Source organism: Mesoplodon bidens (assembly GCF_964165515.1).
Source record: "Mesoplodon bidens genome assembly, chromosome: 6".
In the NCBI taxonomy this organism is placed as follows: Eukaryota; Metazoa; Chordata; class Mammalia; order Artiodactyla; family Ziphiidae; genus Mesoplodon; species Mesoplodon bidens.
Window position 1 is genome coordinate 2,901,416 of NC_138162.1, and position 20,576 is coordinate 2,921,991.

General features: G+C 64.1%; 1 protein-coding gene across 1 annotated transcript in view; it reads left to right on the forward strand.

Moving 5' to 3' along the window:
- Positions 1 to 5,283: 5,283 nt before the first annotated feature.
- Positions 5,284 to 20,576, forward strand: part of RXRA (retinoid X receptor alpha) — a 99,078-nt gene continuing 83,785 nt past the window's right edge. Inside the window, exon 1 of the mRNA XM_081236134.1 lies at positions 5,284 to 5,381. Coding sequence (XP_081092260.1) covers positions 5,354 to 5,381 — 28 coding nt within the window. The 5' untranslated portion in view covers positions 5,284 to 5,353. The remainder of the gene's footprint in view (positions 5,382 to 20,576) is intronic.

Here is a 20,576-nt window from a genome sequence, read left to right on the forward strand (position 1 = left end):
CTGCATATTTACCCACCTCTTATGTACATGTGTGTGTACAGAGAGAGATTTATGTAGCAATTGTCGATAATAAATGCTCCTGGTAAAACACATTATCTTCTTGCGGTGTCTGGAGAGGGGCATGATGGAGAGGAGCCAGGGAGGGTCGTGCCATCTTCAGAGCCAGGCCCAGGATGGGATCGGCACCCCAGGCCCAGGCTAGGACTCTTGGCCTGAGCCCTTCTCCTGAGCTCCTGGGATATGTCAACATTGATGACCCTGTTGATATGTTCTCATTTCATATAAAAAAGGTTCCATGATTAGCTGGCTATTTTCTTCCATTTTATAGAAGAAGAGACTGAAGTTCAGAGAGGGCCATGTGAGAGCTGGTGGCTGAGCCAGGTGAGGCTTCCTCCTCCTGGTACACACCCTAGCACCCAGTTTTCCCAGTCGGCTGCCTGGCCCTTCTCTCTGGACTCTGGTCTTACCATCCACACACCAGTGAGAAGCAGGGAGGCGGGGCAGTTCACTGCGAAGGCAAGAGGTTGAGGTGGGTGGTTGTCCTAAGGGGGTCTGACCATCAACCTCTATTGCGAATCTGTTGACTTTGTGCTGGAGCCACTGCATGACCTGGAGCCCGTCACTGCTCCCCTCTGGCTCAGTATCACCATCTGTGAAATGGGGAAGCAGGAATCTGTCTGCAGGGCTGGGGTGGAGTTGGCGGAGAGGGTGTCTGGCAGTGTGTGGCAGACCTGGCACCAAGAGGTCCCAGGAAACCCCAGTGTCTTCCTCTGTTGGCTCGGAACCCTCTGGACCACCTGGCACACTCTAACCCCCCGAGCTGCCTCCCACTCCTCCTTTCCCCCCTCCCCCGTCACCTGTGACTCCTTCTAAGTGGCCTTGGGGTGTGGACGCAGCATCTTGTTGGAGGCTTCTGGAAGGATCCCACCAGCTCTTGCCTGGAGCTGCCCCGAAATCCCGGTCTTTGTCCACACAGCAGCCCCTATCTCCTTAGGCCTGTCTCACACGAACTGGTTTGCCCAAACTGCCTTTCAGCTCCCAGAGATTTGGAAAGAGGCTCGCACACGATGGAGGTACGCCTCCTGCCTTCAGTGTATCTCATTGAAACAGAGCCTAGCCTTTCTCTGGCCTGCTCTGGTCTGGGTGTATGGGGCCGCTGTCCTTCAGGGCTGGCAGCTGCCTGTTGATGGGAGCAGACATTTCACAGAAGGCGTCCTCTCCTCCACTGCGTTTCCGCCCCCCCCATCCCTTCTCTTCTCCCTACTAAGCAGGACAGACTAGAGGCTGAGGATGGACACGTAGCTTTCCCGCACTCCCCCACACGATGGAGAGACAGGGCAGGACTCAGGGCAGCTCCATCTGTCTCGCCATGTGAGCTCAGGTGAGCCCTTGCCTCTCTGGGCTTCATCCCCACCTCCTAGCTTGAGTCATCTGTCACCAGGGACAGAGACTGCTGCCCCCAAAGGAGCCACAGAGACGGTGAGAAAGTGCCCTCCGGGCTGGGGGACTTTGGGACAGGCTGGAGTGCCTAGGCCCTTGCCCTGCCTGATGGGGGCCAAAGGCCCCAACCCCCTGCGGGATCCTGCCGGTTGCCAGGATCACACGGACCCTCCCTTGGGTGAAGGAACCGGAAGCAGCCGAGGTGCCCCTTGGTGCCCCAGGAACTGCTGGGAGCCGTCCACCCAGACGCCAGCCTTGGGGGCTCCAGCCTTGCAGACACCAGCCTTTACAAATATTATTCACCAAGTGATTCCAGAGACCGTTTATAAGACTGAGCTGAGACAGGCGCATGGACTAAACCAAAGTACCTTAAAAAGCATCCTTCGGGAGGGGATAAAAAGCCCCAAACAAAAAACAAAACCCTCTCAGATCCCAGGTTGTAAATAGATGGATATTACTATAAAAATATTTTTGGCTGCAGGAGCACATGGCAGGAAGGCTGGGGGTGGTTTTTTCCATGGTTAGCTCGGACCTGGCGACTCCAAATGGGGCAGCCACCGTCCCGGGCGGTGTCCTGTGGGATCATTTGCACCAAGGCGCCCCAGCTCGAGGGGGGAGTGAGAAATAGAAATAACAAGCAGCACACACATTTTCCGTCAAGGAGCCTGGGTGTTTGCCCCCCTCCACAGCCGGCTCCCCTCCCCATTCCTAGCCAGCCGACTCCTGGAGCACCCCTGCCCCCTGCCACTCCCAAGCCCCTGCAGATGGGAAGGGGAGGCTGAGAGCAGCTCGGCATCTGTAGACGCTGAGGATGGATTGGAGCCAGGTCTGTGTGGCTCTGGACCCCATGCTCCCTTCACTGTCCATGCGGTCTCCTGGGGCCCTGGGCGAGGTTGGGGCTGGGTGACACCTTCGTAGGTCTCTATTAAGAACAGAGGCCCCTCTTGCATCCTCGGCAAACTGGGTGCTTGTGCCTTGCCCGGTGTGAGGAACCCATGTGGAAATTTGTGTGTGTCTCCCTGGATCCAAGTGCCAACAGTTCCAAAGGTTTTCCAGGGCAAGGGGGAAGGGGCTGGGGGAGGGTGGGTGTGTCTTATTTCCCCCCTGGGCCGGGGCTGCCAAAGGGCCTAATTCATCGTCTTATAATAATAGTGATAATAGTGGTGGCAGCAACTATCACGAACCTCCTGGGGCCCAGACTCTCCCTGCATTACCTTGTTTAGTCATCTCCATGACTCAGCGGGAGGGGGTGGCCATGCCCACTTTACAGATAAGGAGACTGAGGCCCAGGGAAGGGAGTGACCTGGCCAGGCCACACGGATGGTAAGAGGCAGAGCTGGGATTGGCCATTGCCTGTTCATCTGGGACCACACCTCCATAGGAGTACCCTGAGCACAGGGTCTGGCCCCTTGGTAAAGGCTCAAGAGATGTTTGTTGAATGAATGACTGATCCACAGCAATGGAAGCACCCCCGCACCCGTCCTCATCCAGCAGAGCACGGATGGGCTGTCCACACAGGATGTGACAGGAAGGCAGTGCTGCACCGCAGGTCACTGGGGGGCCCGGGGGGCCCGTGCAGGCTCACACCCTCAGTGGCCCGGAGCTTCCAAGGACAGGCCTTGGGTTCAAACGCTGGCTTCGTCCTCACTGCGGTGTGACCTGTTCCGTCGTGTCATCTCTCCCAGCCTTGCTGTCCTCATCGGTCGGGTGGGCTAGCAGTGCCCACTGCCCACGGGTTGTTGGAGCTCTCCTCCTCCTGCCCAGTGGGGCCCCCGAGTGGCGAGGGCATCTGGCCTCTTCTTCTCCAGCAGGAGTGGCGAGGTCTGATGCGGGTCAGGAGGACAGGCTGGGAGAATGGGGTTCAGATGGGCCACTGATGCTGTACATGGCTAGGGCCACTCCAGAAGTTACGGAGACAGGCCTGAGAACTGGGGCTGGCACACGGCACTCACCCCAGACGTGTCAGCACCCGTGTTTGCTCCTTCTCATCCTTTCCCTGGGTGCTGGCCCGCCCCCAGCCCTGGCAGGAGGAAATCGGTTGTAGAAGCGGGTGGATGTGCTGGGCGGAACGGGGGAGTGCGTTTGTTGTGATGACAGTAGATGAGGACCACACTCACACAGGCTGATGCTGGAGGCAGGGCAGGTGGGTGGTGGCCCAGGAGCCAGCAAAGACAGGGCTTTCTCCGTGAGGGGATGGGGCATGGATCAAGCAGAAGCCAGGGGACAGGACAAGCCTGGGCCGTGGCCTGTGCTGGGGAGGGAGGGCTCCCCAACCAGCACTTGTCCCACAGCGCCCCGCCTCAGGATGCTCCAAGTGACCCGAGGGCCTCCCTCCTGGAAGGGTCTCAATGGCCTTGGTGGGATCCAGCTCCTGGCTGTCCAGTAGGAGGTGGTCTCGTTGCTCCCCCATTCCACAGAGGGGAAACTAAAGCCCAGAAGGGTGGTGAGGCTGGCTTGAGGTCACACAGGTGACAGTGGTGCACCAGGCAGTAGGACCCCTCTCTTGTGAAGGGTTGTGGTTGTCCCTGGGCAGCGGTGACGGCCATCCACAGTCATCACCTATCAGTGCCCCCTTGCCCGGGGGCCACCACATACAGCCTGTGTGACCTTGGTGAGCCCCTCTGCCCCCACCCCCACCCCAACGAGCCTGGGTCACCACTGGGAATATGGGTCTAGCAGGGGTCTGTGAGGAGGGCGGCGCAGCGCTGGGCAGCCGGACACAGGGATGGCACGACAGCGCCTGGCCTGCGCCTGCTCAGGAGGCTCGGCTCCGCGCAGGTAACTCATACCGAAGCCCCAACTCCAGCAGCCCGAGCGGTTGGGGACAGGCGTCCTTCCTTTCGCTTTTAAACAAACAAGTCATGAATTTAAAAGCCAGGGCAGAGAACTGTCCAAGGCGTAAAAATAGCCACCGGCCACTAAGTCAGCACCCAACTCACGGCAGCTGGTCCCCAGCCTGGTGTCTTTAAAGAGGACACCCAGAAGCCAGGGCCACAGTGCAGCAGAAGCGGGAGCCCCTCCTTCCCGGGGTGCCAGCAGAGGGTCCGTGGGGGCGGGGCCGGGGTGCCCTTAGATCTCTGCTTGCCCTGAGTGTGAAAGTCGGGGGCGGACTGGGGGCTCCAGAAAATAAAACACTCCCCAGATGACGGAGCCGAGCCTGTGCTCCCGCGTCGGGGCTCACGGCCACTCAGGGCCTCAGTTTCCCCACGTGCCGGCCAGGGTCGGCGCGCAGCGCGGCCGGCCGCTTTGTGTGGCCGCCCAGACAATGGCCCTGCCGTGCCGGTCGCTCCAGCCAGGCTCTCCGCCTGCTCCGCCGGGTGGTTTTTTTGGGGGCAGGCCGGGGAGGGAATACTGCTCCCGCCCCGCCCCTGCGCCCCCGCCACCCCCGCGCGGCTCCGGGGAACCCCTGGTGGAGGGAAACTTGCAAGTTTGCACCGCTCGCTTGCTCGCTCGCAACTCGGCGGCTGGGCGGGCGGCGCGCGGGGGGGCGGGGGGCGCGCTCCGGGCTGCTGAGGTGGGGGCGCGGAGGGGGCGGTGCGCTCCGGCCGGGCGGGGGGACCGGTGGTGGGTGCGCTCCGGGCGCGCGGGGCTGGGCGGGCGCTCCGGCCGGGCGGGCGGCGGCGCTGCGCCGAGTCCGCGCCCGTCGCGGGCCCCCCGCCGCCCCCCCGCCGGCGCCGCAGCGGTCGGAGAGGGGCGCGGGCGCGCGCGGCGGGGGCGCGGGCGCGGGCGCGCGGCGGCGGCGCGCAGCACAAGTAGTTTACATTGTTGGGCGACTTTTGCAACAACTCGCCGCGCCGCGGCCTCCGCGCGCCGCCGCCGCCGCCGCCGCCGCCGGCTCCCGCCGCCCGGGCCCGGCCGGCCGCGCCGGGGGCCGCCGCGCTCGCCCGTCTCCCGCTGCGAGGTCGCCGCAGACATGGACACCAAACATTTCCTGCCGCTCGGTGAGTGATCGCGGGCGGCGGCGGGGGCGGCGGCGGCGGGGCGCGTTCCCGGCGCGCGCGGGGGCCCCGGCCAGCCCCGCGCCCCCCGCCGGCCCGCGCGGAGTTGGGGCGCCGGGCGGGAGCGGGTGGGCCGGGCAACTTTTACCCAGGCCGGCCGGGCTGGGAGGGGGCGAGGGCGGCTGGCGGCCCCCGGCCCGCGCCGGGCCGCCGACTTGGTGGCGGAGCGGGAGTGGGCAGCGGGCGGGCGGCGGGGCCGGAGGGGCGGCCGGTCGGCTGGAAGGGGGGGGGCTCCTGGCCCATCCTGGCAGCGGCCCGCGACCCCCGCCCGGGCGCCCATCTCCAGCGGGGCGGCGCAACTTGTGCGCTCCTAGCCTTCGGCCGCCCTGGCATCGGGACGGCCTCTGTGCCGCTGCCTGGGCTGCCGAGTCCAGCAGGCCGCCGGCCCTGGAACACTCCGGACTCCTCCTCCCCCAGAGCAGTCCGGGCGCGGGTGGGCAGGGTCGCCAAGGGGCCGTAAGATCGGGAACATCAAACCTGGGGAGGCCCCATTCCAGAAATGGGGCCCCTCACTCTGGCGCACCAGAGTGTTCTCCGGGCGTTCTCTGGAGCTGGCCCTGCACTTGGGGTGGACACCCTAGAGGCACGGAGGGCCGGTTTTCCTGTCCTCCCACTGCCATCCCACCCTGTGGCTTCCCTGCCCGGGACTGCTCTCCAGTTCAAGGCCTGGACCCATGGAGGAAGAGGAGGAGGGGGCATGGCCAGGTGCCCCGAGCCATCGTCCTCCCTAGGGTTTGGGAGCCAGTGAGAGGCTGGGAAGGGGGGAGTGGGTGGGAGACTTTATAAATGAGCCCGGGAAGGATATTAATTTGGTGGTGGGGCCGGCAGCTAGGCTGTCAGGCTGGGTGAAGGATTTGTGCTGAATGGAAATTAAAGCAGCTGATTATGAATGAAACCCGCGGTCTATTGCCCCTCCTGCCTGCCCACCCTCCTGCAGCCCGGGGTGCAGTTTGGCCACCGGGTTGGCGGCCAGAACTCAGCACAGCTGCAGGGACGTTTGGTGAGATGGGGAGGTGGAGGGGAGCCGCGTGGAGCTGGCCCCCCTCCCTGGGATGTCTGGGCGAGGGTCTGAGCACTCGGCGCCGGCTCACAGAGGGGCATATGGCAGGGTGACTGGGGCAGGGTTCCGAGTTTGTCAAATCTAAGAAGACTCCTTCCCTGACTCTGTACAGCGAAGACCTCTGCAGGCACCAGGCTGAGCACCCTCGTTCCTCCCCAGAGCCCCCAGGGTGGGCGCTCATGCCCATTTTGCAGATGAGAAACCTGGTTGAGAGCGACTGAAGCCACAGGCTACAAAGTGATGGATTTTGGATTTGAGCCCCCAGCCTGTGGTGACCGTGTGTGTGTAGCAGGATTGAAAGCTGAGTTGTTTGACTTGTCACTCCCGGGCCTGGCGTGGGCCTGGCGGGGCCCCGTGTAGGCCGACAGCCTCTCCTGTCCCCCGTTAAGGCTTTGCACACGTGTGTGCACATACACACACAGAGCATCTCTCTGGAACAAGAATGCTCAGCTCTGCCTTTGCTCCCCTCCTCGCCCCCGCGATGATCCAGGGCCATGGCTGGGTACTTGGAGTGGGACAGGTCCCGGTCCCTGACATCCTGGGAGGGTCCTGGGGGTAAGCACACATACGGCCCAGGCTGTAGGGTCACTGTGCTGGAGTTCCCGTGAAGAGGAAAGGTCGTGCCCCAGGAACCTGGGTAGGTGTCGTGTTCCTCCCCCCACCTTTCCCCCTTCCCCCCCCCGACCCCGTCCCCCGCGCCCCGCCGCCCCCCCTACTGCAAGTAGGCTGGCTGGGGGAGCTTCTCTCCTTGACTCAGCCTGTGGCCTCCCAGGCAGCCCATGCCCCAGGCCTGAGTGGAGAGCCCTGGGCTCTGATTACACTTTATTTTTTTCTAAGCTAGTGAGCAGCTCTGAAGTCCAGTGGAGTTGAAGGTCCATTTAAGCGGCTACTTGCCTAAGCCCTTTTGTCAACACGGCCTAATCCCTCGTTGGGGGTCAGTATCAGGAGGCCCAGCTTGTCCAGGCGTGGCTGGCGACCCAGGGCAGACCTGGTGCTGCTGGGCAGGTGGCGTTGCCCCTTACAGCTGTCCGGCCACTTTCAGGGCCTCGGGCGGAGGGCCTGCTCCTTCCAGCACGGTCGCCTGGGGCTCGGTGGGCTTGGGTACTTGCTCTCACCCGCCCGGGAGTCTCCCGGCTGCTGAGCCTCCCAGTGGGGGCGGGGCGGGGATGAGCCCAAGGTACAGATCTGGAAGCCAAGAAACTTGCCCAAGGCAGCCCCTGCTTCCTGCCCCTGCTTCCTGCCCCTGCTGCTACTGCCCAGGGCGGACCAGTGCCTGTGCCCATCGGGGGGAGACCTGCACTGGCATCAGGCTGGACAATGGGACTGGAAGGCTGAGTCCGCAGTGTCCCAAGGTCTCAGACCCCAGACCCCTGGCTGCTAGTAGCCCATTTGCCCGGGGAAGGGTGGGGGGCAGTAGCAGAGCAGGAGGTCCACTGGTCACCCTCTGGGCAGCTCTTGGGGACCTGGGAGAGCTTGGAGCCCTGGAAAGGGGCATCTGGTAACATCAGAGCCCTCGGGACCCAAAATAGAGCACATTCCGGGGCCTCCCGAAATAACAGGGTCATGTGTCTCTCTGGAGGCTGGGCTTGGAGGCTGGGCTTGGAGTCCGGCCTGCGAGGCAGTCCTGTCTTGGCCTGGGCACTGCTGACTGTTGGGGCGTTTGTTTTGGTAAACTCTGGAGGGGGCTCTGTTTGTTGACGGGGGAAGTGTCAGGGTGAGAAAAACAGCCCTCAGATGGGTGTGGCCGTGGCCGTGGCCTTGCTGGCCTGCATCCTTGCCTGGGGTCGGTCGCCTGTCTGCTGTGCCTGGGCCCGGAGTGTAGCCCGGACCCACTCTGCCCGAACATGGGTGGGGCGAGCTGGGGACCCCCAGGAGGAGCCATGGAGGGCGGGCGGGCGGGCGCCACTGAGCTGGGGTTTGGCAGCGTTGAGCGGGCAGCCCTGCTCGCCCCGGGGCAGCTGCTGGGGGCCTGATCCCAGCTCCACCAGCTCTTCCAGCTGTGCCTGTCCTTCCGGGCCTGCGGGGAGCTGGGCCTCCTCCAGGAGGCCCTCTGCCTGCCTTTCCCCGGCCCCTGCCCCACCCTCTCTGTGCTGCTGTGGGCGGGTTTCGGTTGGTGGTCCTTGTCTCCCGTTCTGGGGGCTGGTGGTGGGATTACTGTGTGGTACAGAATGGGGCTGGGTGTGGGTACCACGGGCTCTGGCATCAGGAGAGGGGCCCCTTGGAGAGTCAAGGGGGGACAGACTTTGGCTGCACGGGAGGTGGTGTGGGGTCGGGGGGAAGGCCCCAAATGCCTGCCCAGAGCCAGTGGAAGCTGCCTCTGGACTTTCATTTTCTTGGCTTGCCCGGGCTCTCTCCACAGTTGGTGTATTTCCACAGTAGGCGGTGGTCTCGAGTAAGGCCCATCCTCTAGGAGAATAGGGCTCCTGGGCCCGACTCAGCTGCTGTCCGTAGGACAGAGCAGAGGCCACTGAACTGGCTCAGGACAAGACCTGATCCTCCTTCCCTTTTCACCCTCTCCTAGTTTGTCAGAATTTGTCTAGCTGGCTCTGGTGGCCAGGGCCTTGAGGTGTCCCATCGACTGGTCTGTTCCTATGGGAACTGACTACAGGCAGGGTGAGGGATGGGCGGGGGTGCGGGCCCTTGAGAACCTGGGTGGCTGGTGAGGTTGGTGTCCACCTGGGGATCACCTTCAATACCTTTGCCCTGATGTGCACTGTGCAGGTCTGTTTCCTGGATGCTATGGAAGGTGTGGGGAGAGGGCTGGTCCCCTCCCCTCCCCTGCCTGCACTGCTTACGTTTTCCAAGGGGCAGTTCCGTCTTCACTCTCCCGTCTCCTCCTCAGGCCCCTTTGTCATTTGCTCCCCCTACCTGCTCTCTCGAATGACCCGGGCCATTCCCGGGGAGAGGGGGAGCAGACCCTGGGAGCTGCGCCTTCCTGGGGGACTGTGTCCTCTTGTGGGCTGGTGGTCAGGCCCCTGGGGATCGGGTCCTCTGTCCCTGCTGCCTGTGTGTGTGGCCTGCCTGCCGACCTCTCGGAGCCTTAACTGTCCATCTGTAAAATGGACACGTGTGTTGGCCCTTCTACGGCGCTGGCGGAAAGGCAGCCCATCTTATTTCAGGGGCGTGTCTACCTGACGGCTCTTCTTCAAAGGCAAGGCCTGTGGCCAGAGCCTCCCCGTGTCCCCTGCCTGGATCAGCGTGGGGCCCAGTTCTCGAGTGTTAGGCTGAAACAGGACCACAAAGCAGAGGCATGGCTGCTGCTGTCAAGGCTGCGGGACCCACGCTGGAGAGGAGGGCTGCCCCCGGCCTCGTCTCCCATGCTGAGCGAGCACCGACACGGCCCCTGCTCTGTGCACCCTCCCCGAGGCCCGCAGGAGGTGGTGGGGCGAGGGCCTCGCTTGCAGCCCACTGAGCCTGGTGCAGGATGTTCCGAGCAGTCGTGCCCCAGTGCTTCACAGACGGAGAAATTGCACCCTAGAGTTACAAAGCAATCGTCTAGCTCAGCAGCCGAATGAGCGTGATGGAGCAGAAAGCAGCTAAATAAAATTGGCCCGGGCCGACGCAGAGGAGAGTGGGGACACACACGCACATGGCGGCCCGGTGTGCGCACACTCAGGCGGCTGGAGCCGCGCGCTCCTTCTCGGCCCTGCAGCTGGGCCCTGCCTGCGCTGTGCCTGGCGCTGTCTGTCCTGTGTCCCTACGTCTGTGTGTCCTCTCGCCCCTGGGACCCGCGTCCCTGCGTGAGTGAAGCAAGTGAATGAGGCGGCCGCTCAGGAACCCATTTCCTTGGTCTCCAGAAGCCAGATGGGCCTCCTTGGCCCGCGTCTGTCCCATGTCTCTAAATCTCTTTTGACGTGTCCGGGGCACTGTGCCGTCCACCCGAGGACATGATGGTTCCATTTGCTGGGTGCCTGCTGTGTCCCTGGGCCTTGGTTTCTAGGACCTCGTGACAACCTCGCGGGGCCCTCGGAAATGTGAGATACGTTGCAGTCTTTGTGCCGTGCTGCGCCTCTTTACGGTCCTGCCTGCTTTTTCTCAGCACCTTGGTTTCCCAGTCGCGGGGCCTGAGCACCAGCTGGGCCAGGACCAGTCCCTGGGGTGGGGCGCTGCTGTCCCCCGACCTCCTGATCCTCAGGTGGCATCTTCAGAAGCCCCTCTCCTGGCGGGGCCTGGGTCTGTGCCCCGTCCTGGCTCCCCGGGAGCCCTGTTGTGCATGTTGGGCCCTCAGGTGAGTGAACGTTTTGTCCTGGGAGACTTGGTGGAGGTTGAAGCTTCACTGTCCCCGTCTGTCCCCGTCTGTCCCCGTTCACCCCTCGAAGGCCCTCTGGGGAGTAGAGACCCCGAACCTCCTCCGGGGTTGTCTCCGACTGGGGGTGGGGCAGGGTCGAGGGTATTATTGATAGACTGGAAAACCACGGCTGGGTGACAGCTAGAGGCGCAACCTCAAGACCCCCGTGGCCTGGGGTCCCCGTCCTCGCCCCGCCAGGGCAGAGTTGTCTGGCAGGAAATTCCTGAGGGACCTGGTGGGGGTACTGGGCGAGGACAGCCACACCTGGTCCCCAGGGCAGGGCAGGGCCTCGCTTATCTCTGCGCGGGCAGTGCACACGCACGTACGTACGTGCACGTGACCGCACGCCTCCACGCGTACACGCACAACGTGCACACGTGCACAGCTGTGAACACGCACACGTACGAACACACGTGCACACGTGCGCACACGCACCCGCTCCCACGAGCACGTGTGCACACAAACATGCTTGCACGGACACGACACGTGCATGGGCCTGGCCTTCCCAGCTGATTCTATTTTTTTTTTTTTTTTGCGCGGTACGCGGGCCTCTCACTGCTGCGGCCTCTCCCGTTGCGGAGCACAGGCTCCGGACGCGCAGGCCCAACAGCCATGGCTCACGGGCCCAGCCGCTCCGCGGCACGTGGGATCCTCCCAGACCGGGGCACGAACCCGTGTCCCCTGCATCGGCAGGCGGACTCTCAACCACTGCGCCACCAGGGAAGCCCCCAGCTGATTCTAATAAAGTCTCAGTGAACTTTTCCTTAGAAGGACTCGGGCCTGCTGGCTGGCTTCAGTCCCCGCGGCGCCCGGGGAGCACCTGCCGAGCGCCGGCCGGGTCGGAGCTGGCTGTGAGCAAGAGGGCGGCCGGGCTTCCTGTCGGAGCCAGGTCTGGCGTGGACTCTGAAGCAGAGGCAGGGTTGCGGCAGGTCGGGAGGAGGGGCGCTCCGGGTGGCAGGGTCAGCTGAGACGGGGCCCAGCGGCCCGTGTGGCGGAGCTAGGAGAGGCGGTGCTGTGTGAGAGCTGGCTGGTTGACACGGTGACCAGGAGGGGCCTCGGGGCCCTGGGGTCCGAATTAGGCCTCCAGCTGTGTGCAGAGGCTGGCCTGGAGGAGAAGGGTCCTGGGTGGGCTTGGAGCCCGACAGGGTAGGTGCCCCTGTGAGTGGGCTCTGGCTGGGTCTCTCAGCACAGCGGCCTGCACTGGGGGTGGGGACCCCAAGTGGCTTCCTGCAGGGGGGTCAGGCTGGGCCACTGGGTTGGAGGTCTTCACCTCCCTGAGCACGGGGCTGGGAGAGGACCCCCCCCCACCCCCCAACTCCTGCCCGGCCCTGGCTCTTCTCCTGTCCCCTTCTCCCTTCCTGGTCTGCGGGCCCTTGGCCTGTCCTTGGGGACGTGCTCCCCACCCCACGGGCCCCCCATCACATCAACCGAGACGTTCCAGGGCCTGGGGCGCTAGTGGCTTCAGCGAGGGGGCCTGGTGTCTCTGGGAAAGGTGATGGAACAGTCTGGAAGTCAAGAGGGCTGAGCCCAGTCCTGGAAGGCTGTGTCGGGCCCGGAGCACCAAAGTTGGGGGACGGGCTGTCTGTGCCGGGGCAGGGCGACCGGGCCTCCTGGGGTCAGAGCAAGGACTCGAGGACTGAGGTGGGGACTGACCTTGGGGCTGGGAAATGGGATGTTGGGGGGCCGTGTGGGGCTGGAGCCACTGAGGGCCTCGGTGTGAGTTGTTGCCCTGGGGTCCCTCTCCGTGAGATGTTCACGGCTGGCCTTTGGCTCCAAGTTTCTGAGACGGGTGTGGGGAGCGCCGTCAGTTGGGGCTGGGGACACAAAGAGGAGCCCTTGGTCTGCTTCCCAGTGACCCAGAGCCTGGCCCCGGCACCCCTGCGCCTCCATGGGCTCATCTGAGCAACAGTGGTGTCTCGCCGTGCCTCGGTTTCCCTGGCTGTGCCCAGGGTTCGGGGCTGATGGTGATGGGTCTCAGCAGAGGCTGCGGCCGTCCTGAGTCTGGAGCCTCCTGCGCGGAGGGGAGGAGAGGGAGGGGAGAGCAAGTTGGGCCCGGGCCAGCCGTGTGTAAATCCTGCAGTGGTCATGGATAAACCCCACGGAGTTCAAAGCCGGCCCCGGGTGCGGCCGCTGGGCTGTAATGAGGTTACTGATTCAACTGGCTTCCTGGTGCTGCCGCCCAGAACCGAGGGAGGCTTGGGAGCCCCGGGGAGGGATCTAAGTATCCCGTAATTGACCAATTTAGCTTAAGTGTCCGCACTGGCCCCGGGCAGAGGTCAGGTGGTGACAGCCCAGGTGGCCGCAGTCGCTGTGCTCACAGGCTCTCTGCCCGGCCCTCTGGTGAAGGCGCCGTTGGGCGGCTGGCCCCGAGACCCTATCTGGAGGTCCCTGTCCCTGTCCCCTCCCTCCGGTCTGCAGGGCCGTGTCGTCCGGAAACCTGAGTGCTTTTCCTGGCTAGAGCCAGCCAGGCTGTGCGCGGTCTTTGGCTTGTGAGCCGGCCGAGTAGAGTGCGGGGCAGTGGGCTCAGTTCTGGACTGGGTGCAGGGCTACCTGGGTTCAGCTCCGCTGCTTCTCATTCGGACGCGGGGTGACGACGCAGCCTTGTAGGGACACGGGAGGGTCAGCGAAGGGAGTGCTAACGGTGGGCTCCGAGCCATCCAGGAAAGCGCCCACGATTGAGGAGTAGGGTGGAGGGGACCCACGACTGCTGTCAGTGGCAGCTCACCCCACGCCATGGAGGGTGCGCCTGGGGCCCTGGCGAGGGGCTGGTGGGCCAGCCCGGCCCCCGCTCTCCAGGAGATGCAGGCCTCCTGTCCAGAGAACCCACTTCGCTGGCTGTTTGGCCCTCAGAGGCCGGGCCAGGCGTGGGGGGGCATTGGGCCGCGGTGGCAAGGTGGTGGCCTGGGCTGAGTGCCCTCCACGTGGACAGGCCCAGGGGTGGGGCTGTTGTGTCCACATTTTGGGGATGAGGGCTTCAGTCTTGGGGAGCTTGAAGGATGTGCCCAAGGTGCCCTGGCTGTGTACCCCCGTGACCCGGTTTCATCTGGAGCAGCTTTGGGGTGCCCTCAGCAGAGGCTGTCACTGCTGCTCCCAGGAGAGACCTGTATGGTTGAGCTCTTGGGGTGTCCCCCTGAACCCCCTTGTCTTGCCCTACCTGGGCAGGCTGGTGGTCACCCCTCCCCCGCCTCTGGGGAGCAGGAGGGCCCCTCCCCTGCAGGGCTGCAGCCCGGGGTTGGGTGGACGGTCCAGTTGGCTCTCTGGGCAGCTCGCTGCATGCCCGGGCAGGTCCCTTCTCCCTGCGGGCCTCGGTTTCCCTGGGGCCCTCTGGCCGCCAGAGGCCTCAGCTCCTCCCTCCCTTGGCCCTGTTCCCCTGAGCTGGTGGCCTTGCAGTTGGGGTGGCAGAGCTGGGGACCCCCTCCTCAGAAAGTGGCTCTGTGCCCTCCGCCTGTTGAGGGGACAGGATCTGAGCTGTGGGAGGTAGGAAGTCGGCTGCGGTGGGGAGTATGGTCAGCCCCGCCGGGTCCAGCTCTGGCTTTCACCTGGGAGTGTTAGAGTGAGACGGTCTGGGGGTAAGCAGCCTGTCGGGGGGAATAACCTGACTGAGGGGGGCTGCAGGTGCTGTCATGCCAGCCACCACCCAAGGCCGGGCCGGCCCCTTCTCTCCTTGGGCCCTGACATCCCCAACCTGGAATTCTCCGCGGGCCCCCATTGCCCCGGTGTGGAGCTTGGGCCTCTGCCCAGTGTCACGTGACCCTCAAGCCTCTCCCTCGGCATCAAGCACCGCTCACTCTGCGCTCTGGCTTTCTCGCGTTCAAAGCACGCTGGTGTGATGAATGAGTGCCAGCTCTGAGCTGGGGGCCGTGTGGCCCTGGGCTGGCAAGGTTACTTTTCTGGGTCTCAGTTGCTCCACCTGTAAACTGCCTGGGAAAGTCAGGGAGGCTTCAAAGAGGAGGTGATGTTGTAGTTAGGTTTTACGGGATAAATAGGGGTTTGATGGGTGGGCCCTCCCTGGAGGATTTCAGAAGGATCCAAGTGCACGGCCAGGCGCCTCTGCCTGGCCCCCCTGATGGCTGGTTACTGGTCTGTGCTCGTGAGGACCCACGTGAGCGTGAGGGGTGTGGTCAGCTGCTCTGGGAGTGATTAACCTTGGGAGGAGGTAAGGCTGGGAGTGGGCCTGGCCACGACCTGGCCACCCCCAGCCTGGCGGCAGGCAGCCCCTCTGAGCCGTTTTCTGCGGGCCCAATGTCCTCTCTGCTTCCCGGGCCCTGGGATGTCCTGGTCTGGAGCATGGCCCACGCTGGCCCACCTTGTGTTCTTACCCCAGCTCGGAGCTCTGGCTCCTGGGGGGGGGTGGCCAGAGTTGGGGCCCTCTCTGGGTGGAGCAGCTGGGGGTCCTTTCCCCACCCGCCTGTCTACCCCACATCCCTTGGTCCATCCCCGAAGTGCCCCTGCCCCCACCTCGTGGAGCCTCCTGCAGGAGTGCTGGGCCGTCTGATGGTTCCTCAATTCACCCCCTCCTTGCCTGGATTGAGAAAAATGGCTCTTGCTGGGGCCAGAGTCCACAGGAGGTGTCGGAGCTGCCCCCGCCCCGCCCCTGCTCCTGGACTTTCTGCCCAGGATCAAGGTCAGGAGGAGGGCTAGGAGGTGGGGGCCTTGGGCAGTGAGTGCCAGGCCACTCTGAGCTCAGACGGTGGCGAGGTGGGCCACAGCCTGGGGCGGGGCGGGGCAGCGCTGGTGGCCACCTTCCTGGGTCCAGCTGGAGGGGTGCGGACAGCAGGGAGGAGAGCCAGGGCCTTCCCCCTTCCCTGTTCTGTTTCCCTGGGCAAAGGTCGGGGCGCCAGCTTCTGCCCCCAAGAGGCTGATCCCTGCAGACTGCTGACGGGGGATGGGTGGCCCGCTCAGAGTCCCTGGCCTGAACCTTCCGGCTCTGCCACGTGAACTTTGTGACTTGGAGCACGTTACTTCCTCCCTGTTTATCTCGGTTTCCTCATTTGTGAAATGGAAGGAAGGATGCTGGGCCGAGTCGGAGGTGGGAAGTGCTGGCATAGGCCGCTGCTCCCCGGCCGGGACCCTTGGCAGACACCGCAGGCGGGCGCGGCTCTCTCCCCGCGGGGCCTGAGACCGCGCAGCACCCCTGCCCATCAGTGGGCTTGGCTCACAGGTGTAGTTGGCTGCTGAGCACACAGCACCAGGTGCTGCACCAGCCTCAGAAAGCGTTTGTTGACTGAATTAGTGCTTTCTGCAAATGTCTCCCCCACCCCCTCCACTTCAGAAACGTCGCGGGGGGAGCCCACCCCTTGCAGAGTGACTTTGAAAGCCATCATTGTCTGAATCACCCTTCTTCTGGGGGGGGTCTGTCCCAACTTTCAAGGGAGGGAAGTCCTGCTGTGTGTGTACCCTGGTGCTGATTCCTGGGCGTGGAACAGGGAGAGCCTGGCGCCATCGACGGAGACCCTGCCCTGGAGGATCCCTGGGCCCAGCTGGCAGCTGGAAGCCCTCAGGGAGCCTGAGGCCAGGGTTGCAACCGTGGGTGTCCCTGTCCAGGGCTGAGCCTCCCACCCTCTCTGCTCTGCATGCTTTAGATGCAGCTGCCACCTGCTGCTGGACGGGACCTGGGTGTCCCTTGGACTCAGCGCCCGGATGCAGCATGGGGGCTCCTCAGCCCCAGATGACTGCCTGTGTCGAGACGTGGTTCCTTCCTCTGCTGCTCAGTACGTCTTGTTGAAACTTGGCCGGTGGGGCGAGAGGGTAGAAATCAAAGCCTGGCCTAGAGGTTCAGAGCAAAGCTCCCTCCTGCCAGCCGTCTGTTCATCCCTCTGTCCGTCTGACTGGCTGTCTGTCTGCAGATGCCTGGACCTCCTGGTCCCTGGGGAGGCAGCGTTGAGTGAGGCTCAGCCCCCAAGATGGTGAGTGGCTCCTGGGATCACGGGGACTGGGATGGACCGCCGCCACACTACCCCTTGTGTCACCTTGGGCCAGAGTTTTAAAACCTCTCTGGGCCTCAGTTTTCTTATCTGTAAAGTGGGGCTGATAGTGTGTGTCAGGGTAGATCACTCGTGGCTGACAAGTGTGGTCATGCCTGCTTTCACTGTGGGGGAGGGGACAGTGTGAGTGTGGCGGTGGGAGGACTCCTGGGAGCAGAGCAGGCACAGGAGAAGGGTTGTCAGCTTGCCCTGGTGTTCAGTGGGCTGGGCTGTCTGAATTGGGTTGTGAGGGATGCATAGGAGTTTGCCTGGGAGAAGTCAGTTTCTGCGTCCTCAGATCCGCATGTTACTGTTGTCCGTCTGAGGCCTCCCGCTCAGAGTTCCTTGAATCTGCCTGTGTGGCTGGAGCCGAGCCGGCGAGGGGAAAGGGTAGAGACGGAATCAGAGAGCGCGGAGAAGCCTATGGAACCTCTGCCCCGGGGAGGTAGAGCCACTGGAGGGTCCCGGGCCAGGGAGGGTGGCGTCTGGCCTGTGCTTGGTAGGAGGCTCTGCGGCTGTGTGAGAAGCGGGGCGGGGGGTGCAGAGGGCAGGGCAGGGGCGTGGTGATGAGGCAGAAGTGGTCTGGGGCTTTAGGCCTGAGCACAGGAAGGGTGATGTGCCTTTTACCAAATGAGGAAAACTCTAGAGGAAGGTCTGGGGGGGCAATCAGGACTTTGGTGTAGGATGCAGCCTGACACCTGGGCCCAGGCAGCTGGGCCGTCTGGAGCACGCGCCTTAGGTTCCCACGGCCTGGCTGGCGGTCCCAGCTCAGTTCGCAGGTGTAGATGGGGCTTATTGTAGCCTGGGTGCCTGTGAGTACGGGAGATGCTGCACGCAGAGTGCACAGCACTGCCCGAGATATCCGAGGCCTCTCTGGGCTTCCCTCCCAGGCTGGAAGGGTGGGCAGGCATGCGGGCACGGCCGCCGGCCTGGGACAGGCTGCCACTGGGCGTTGGATCCCTGCCGACTTATTCCTGGCTCCCGTGGCTGGCGTGGGATGGGATTTATAAAAAGGAAATGCCGTGGTGCTCAGAGAGCCTCCTCTGCCGGGGTGCGATCTGGCTGCAGGACCGCGGGCAGCTCTGGTTCTAGGTTGACCACCCCCCAATCCAGGTGCTGCCCCTCCGACCCCGGCTGGCACCCTCCCCACCCCAAGTCCCAGGGCCACGGGGCAAGGTCGCATCTCCCGGTGCCCTCGCTGGCTGCAGGTCTCGGGAGAGGGGTGCTCCCTGCATGTGTCTCCCAGCTGCAGCAGCCGCCCTGCCCGCACCTCTTTGCTGAGACTTATCTGCTTGTGGACAGTTATTGTGTCTCCTCGTTGGGCAGCGGGGATGCTCTCACGGCTGGCGGCTGGCTACCGGAGGGGGGAGGGGATAGCTCCCGAGCCCGCGCTGGTCCTGCACGTGGCTGATAAGCTATGGAGCGCGTTACTGGAGGGGCAGCCAGGGCCCCCCACCCCCTCGGCCATCACGTCCATCCTGCATCGAGGCCAGGCCTTGTGCTCTGCCCGGGCCCCTGGGCGAGGGGAGGTGGCAGGCAGATCACGGCCTTGGGGGAGTGAACGGGCCTCGTAGGGACCTGGGGGTCTCAGGGAATCCCTCCAGGGCTCTGGAGATGGCTTGCCCCGGACCTCCCTCCCCTGCTGACCCTCAGCCCCTCTTGGTGGCTGGCCCTGCATGCACACGCACATGCACACGCACACACACACGCACACACGCACCCCCTGCCTGGTGTCTGAAATGACTGTCGTCACTGCTGTCGTCCCCCTGGCTGGCTGGACTCCTCGCTCGGTGCTTGGTGGCCACTGGCCCACGCGCCTGTATTGGGTCGGCTGCTGGCATCCCTGACCTGGAGGCCAGAGGGCCCAGGGTCTGCTCTCTCGTCCTCTGCTCTCACCCGTGGGACCCCCAGCTCGGGCTCTCCGGCCAGCTCAGAGGGTCTGTGGGCCAGAGGGGGCTGGGCAGCAAGGCCAGGACTGGGAGTGGCGTGTGCTGCCCCCCACCCCCGCCCTCAGGGACCCCATCCTCCCCAGACCCTCCTTGGGGACTTGGAACCAGAACCAAGTGGGGCGCAGAGGTCGGGCAGGGTCACTCCTGTGGCCGGGAGTGGAGCCAGGGTGCACGTGTGCAAGCCTCTGTGTGTGAGGGAGGGTGTGTGAGTGTGTGTGTTCCGTGTGTCCACACAGGCAAGTCCAGGCCGGGGATGGGCCCACGGTCCTCTCGGGCCGGCTTGCGGTTAGTTTGGGCCCTGAGGGCTGGGAGCCCCGCTGCACGGCCGGCATGGGCAGCGCCCCGGTTGTGTGCAGGGAGACGTGGGCGAGTCCAAGGCAGGCGATGCTCAGAGAAGCAGCAGGGCCGAGGGGTGAGTGAGCCCCTCGGGAATTGGGTTTTTTCCTGAGGGCCAGAGGATGGGGAGGGCCGAGAGCAGTTGTATGTTCCAGAAAGACCTCGGGCTGTCGTGGGAGGGTGGTTTGGGGCCGACGGGTGCTGGATCAGACCAGCCATGTCACCTCCACACCTCCCCAGCCAGTCCCCCAGGGCTCCCCCCAGTTCCCAGGCCTGGGCGAGGGGTTAGACGAACGTCAGACCCAGTGGTGGGGGCCGAAGGGGCCACGGGAGTGACAAGGGTACTCTGAAGGAGTGCACAGCGGGTGGAGGCGCTCGTCCGCGGCTTGTGTCCCACTGCCCCGGGCCCGGGCCGCGCAGCATCACTGATGGTCTGCAGCTTTCCCGAGCCCTTTCAGGGGGCGCCCTCGGCAGACTTGGCCAATCGATGAGCGTTGATCCAGCAAGTGCCTCCCTGAATGAGTGGGTGGTGGAAGGTCCTTGCCTGCCAAGGGCGGGGCGGGGTGGGGTGGGTGGTGGGATGTGTGAGCCGCAGCCTGGCCCTCTGGCTGGGGTACCTTCTCTTCTGTGGGGTTCTGCACCCTGGGAGAACGAGCCGGTCTTGAAGCCGGGGTCAGTCATGCACACTTTAGTGAGAATGAGTCTAATGCCAACCCTGGAAAGGACCAGCAGGAAAGGATGAGAAGGAAGACTTCCTCTAATTGTGTGGATAAGGAAATTGAGCTCTGAGCAGCGCCGGAGGGCCAGGCCTGGTCCTCACTGTAGTCTGGTGCTCTTATCTCCTGACTGCCCACCTCGGGGCAGAGCGGCGTGCAGATGGGGAGGGTCCCGGAGGGGAACCTGGCAGAGGAGGTGGTGGGCGGTGTTGCTGGAGCCTCGGGCGGGGCAGGGTCGGGGTCTGCAGCCCTGGGAGGGGGCCCAGCTCCCTGCCCAGGGTCCCACATTTGATGAGTGTCAGAGCTGAGATTTGAACCTGGCTCTCGGGATCCCTCTCTGAGGCACTTCCTGCCCAGGGTGCACAGCTTAAGTCCTGGGAGGAGGGGGGATGTGGGGAGAGACATTCCTCGTCCGGGAGGGGCCCAGAGCTGAGCCCGCCCTGCTGGGCCGGGAGATGCCGTGTTTCCTACACAAACAACCAGGGCTGGCTGGAGCAATTTTGTTTTTATTTCCTATTTTTACTTCCCCGTTGGCTCTTTTTAGCAACTCTGGGTTAGATAGGCCCACGCCCTCCAGTCTACACCCGGCTTCCTGGCTCGGGCCTGGGGCCTTGGGGAAGCCAAGCGTGTGTGCAAGACCCCGGTTCAGCAGCATGGCTTGCACACCCTCGGTGGCGGGGAGCTCACTCTCTCCCCAGGTATAGAGTTCTGCAGGGTGGCCCCTTTCCATCCCCTGGGACCAGCCGTGGGGAGTGTGTGGTGGCAGTGGCTGTGCCCCAGCTCATGACTCAGTTTCCTCCCATTCTTGCCTGGTTCTCCGCTGGAA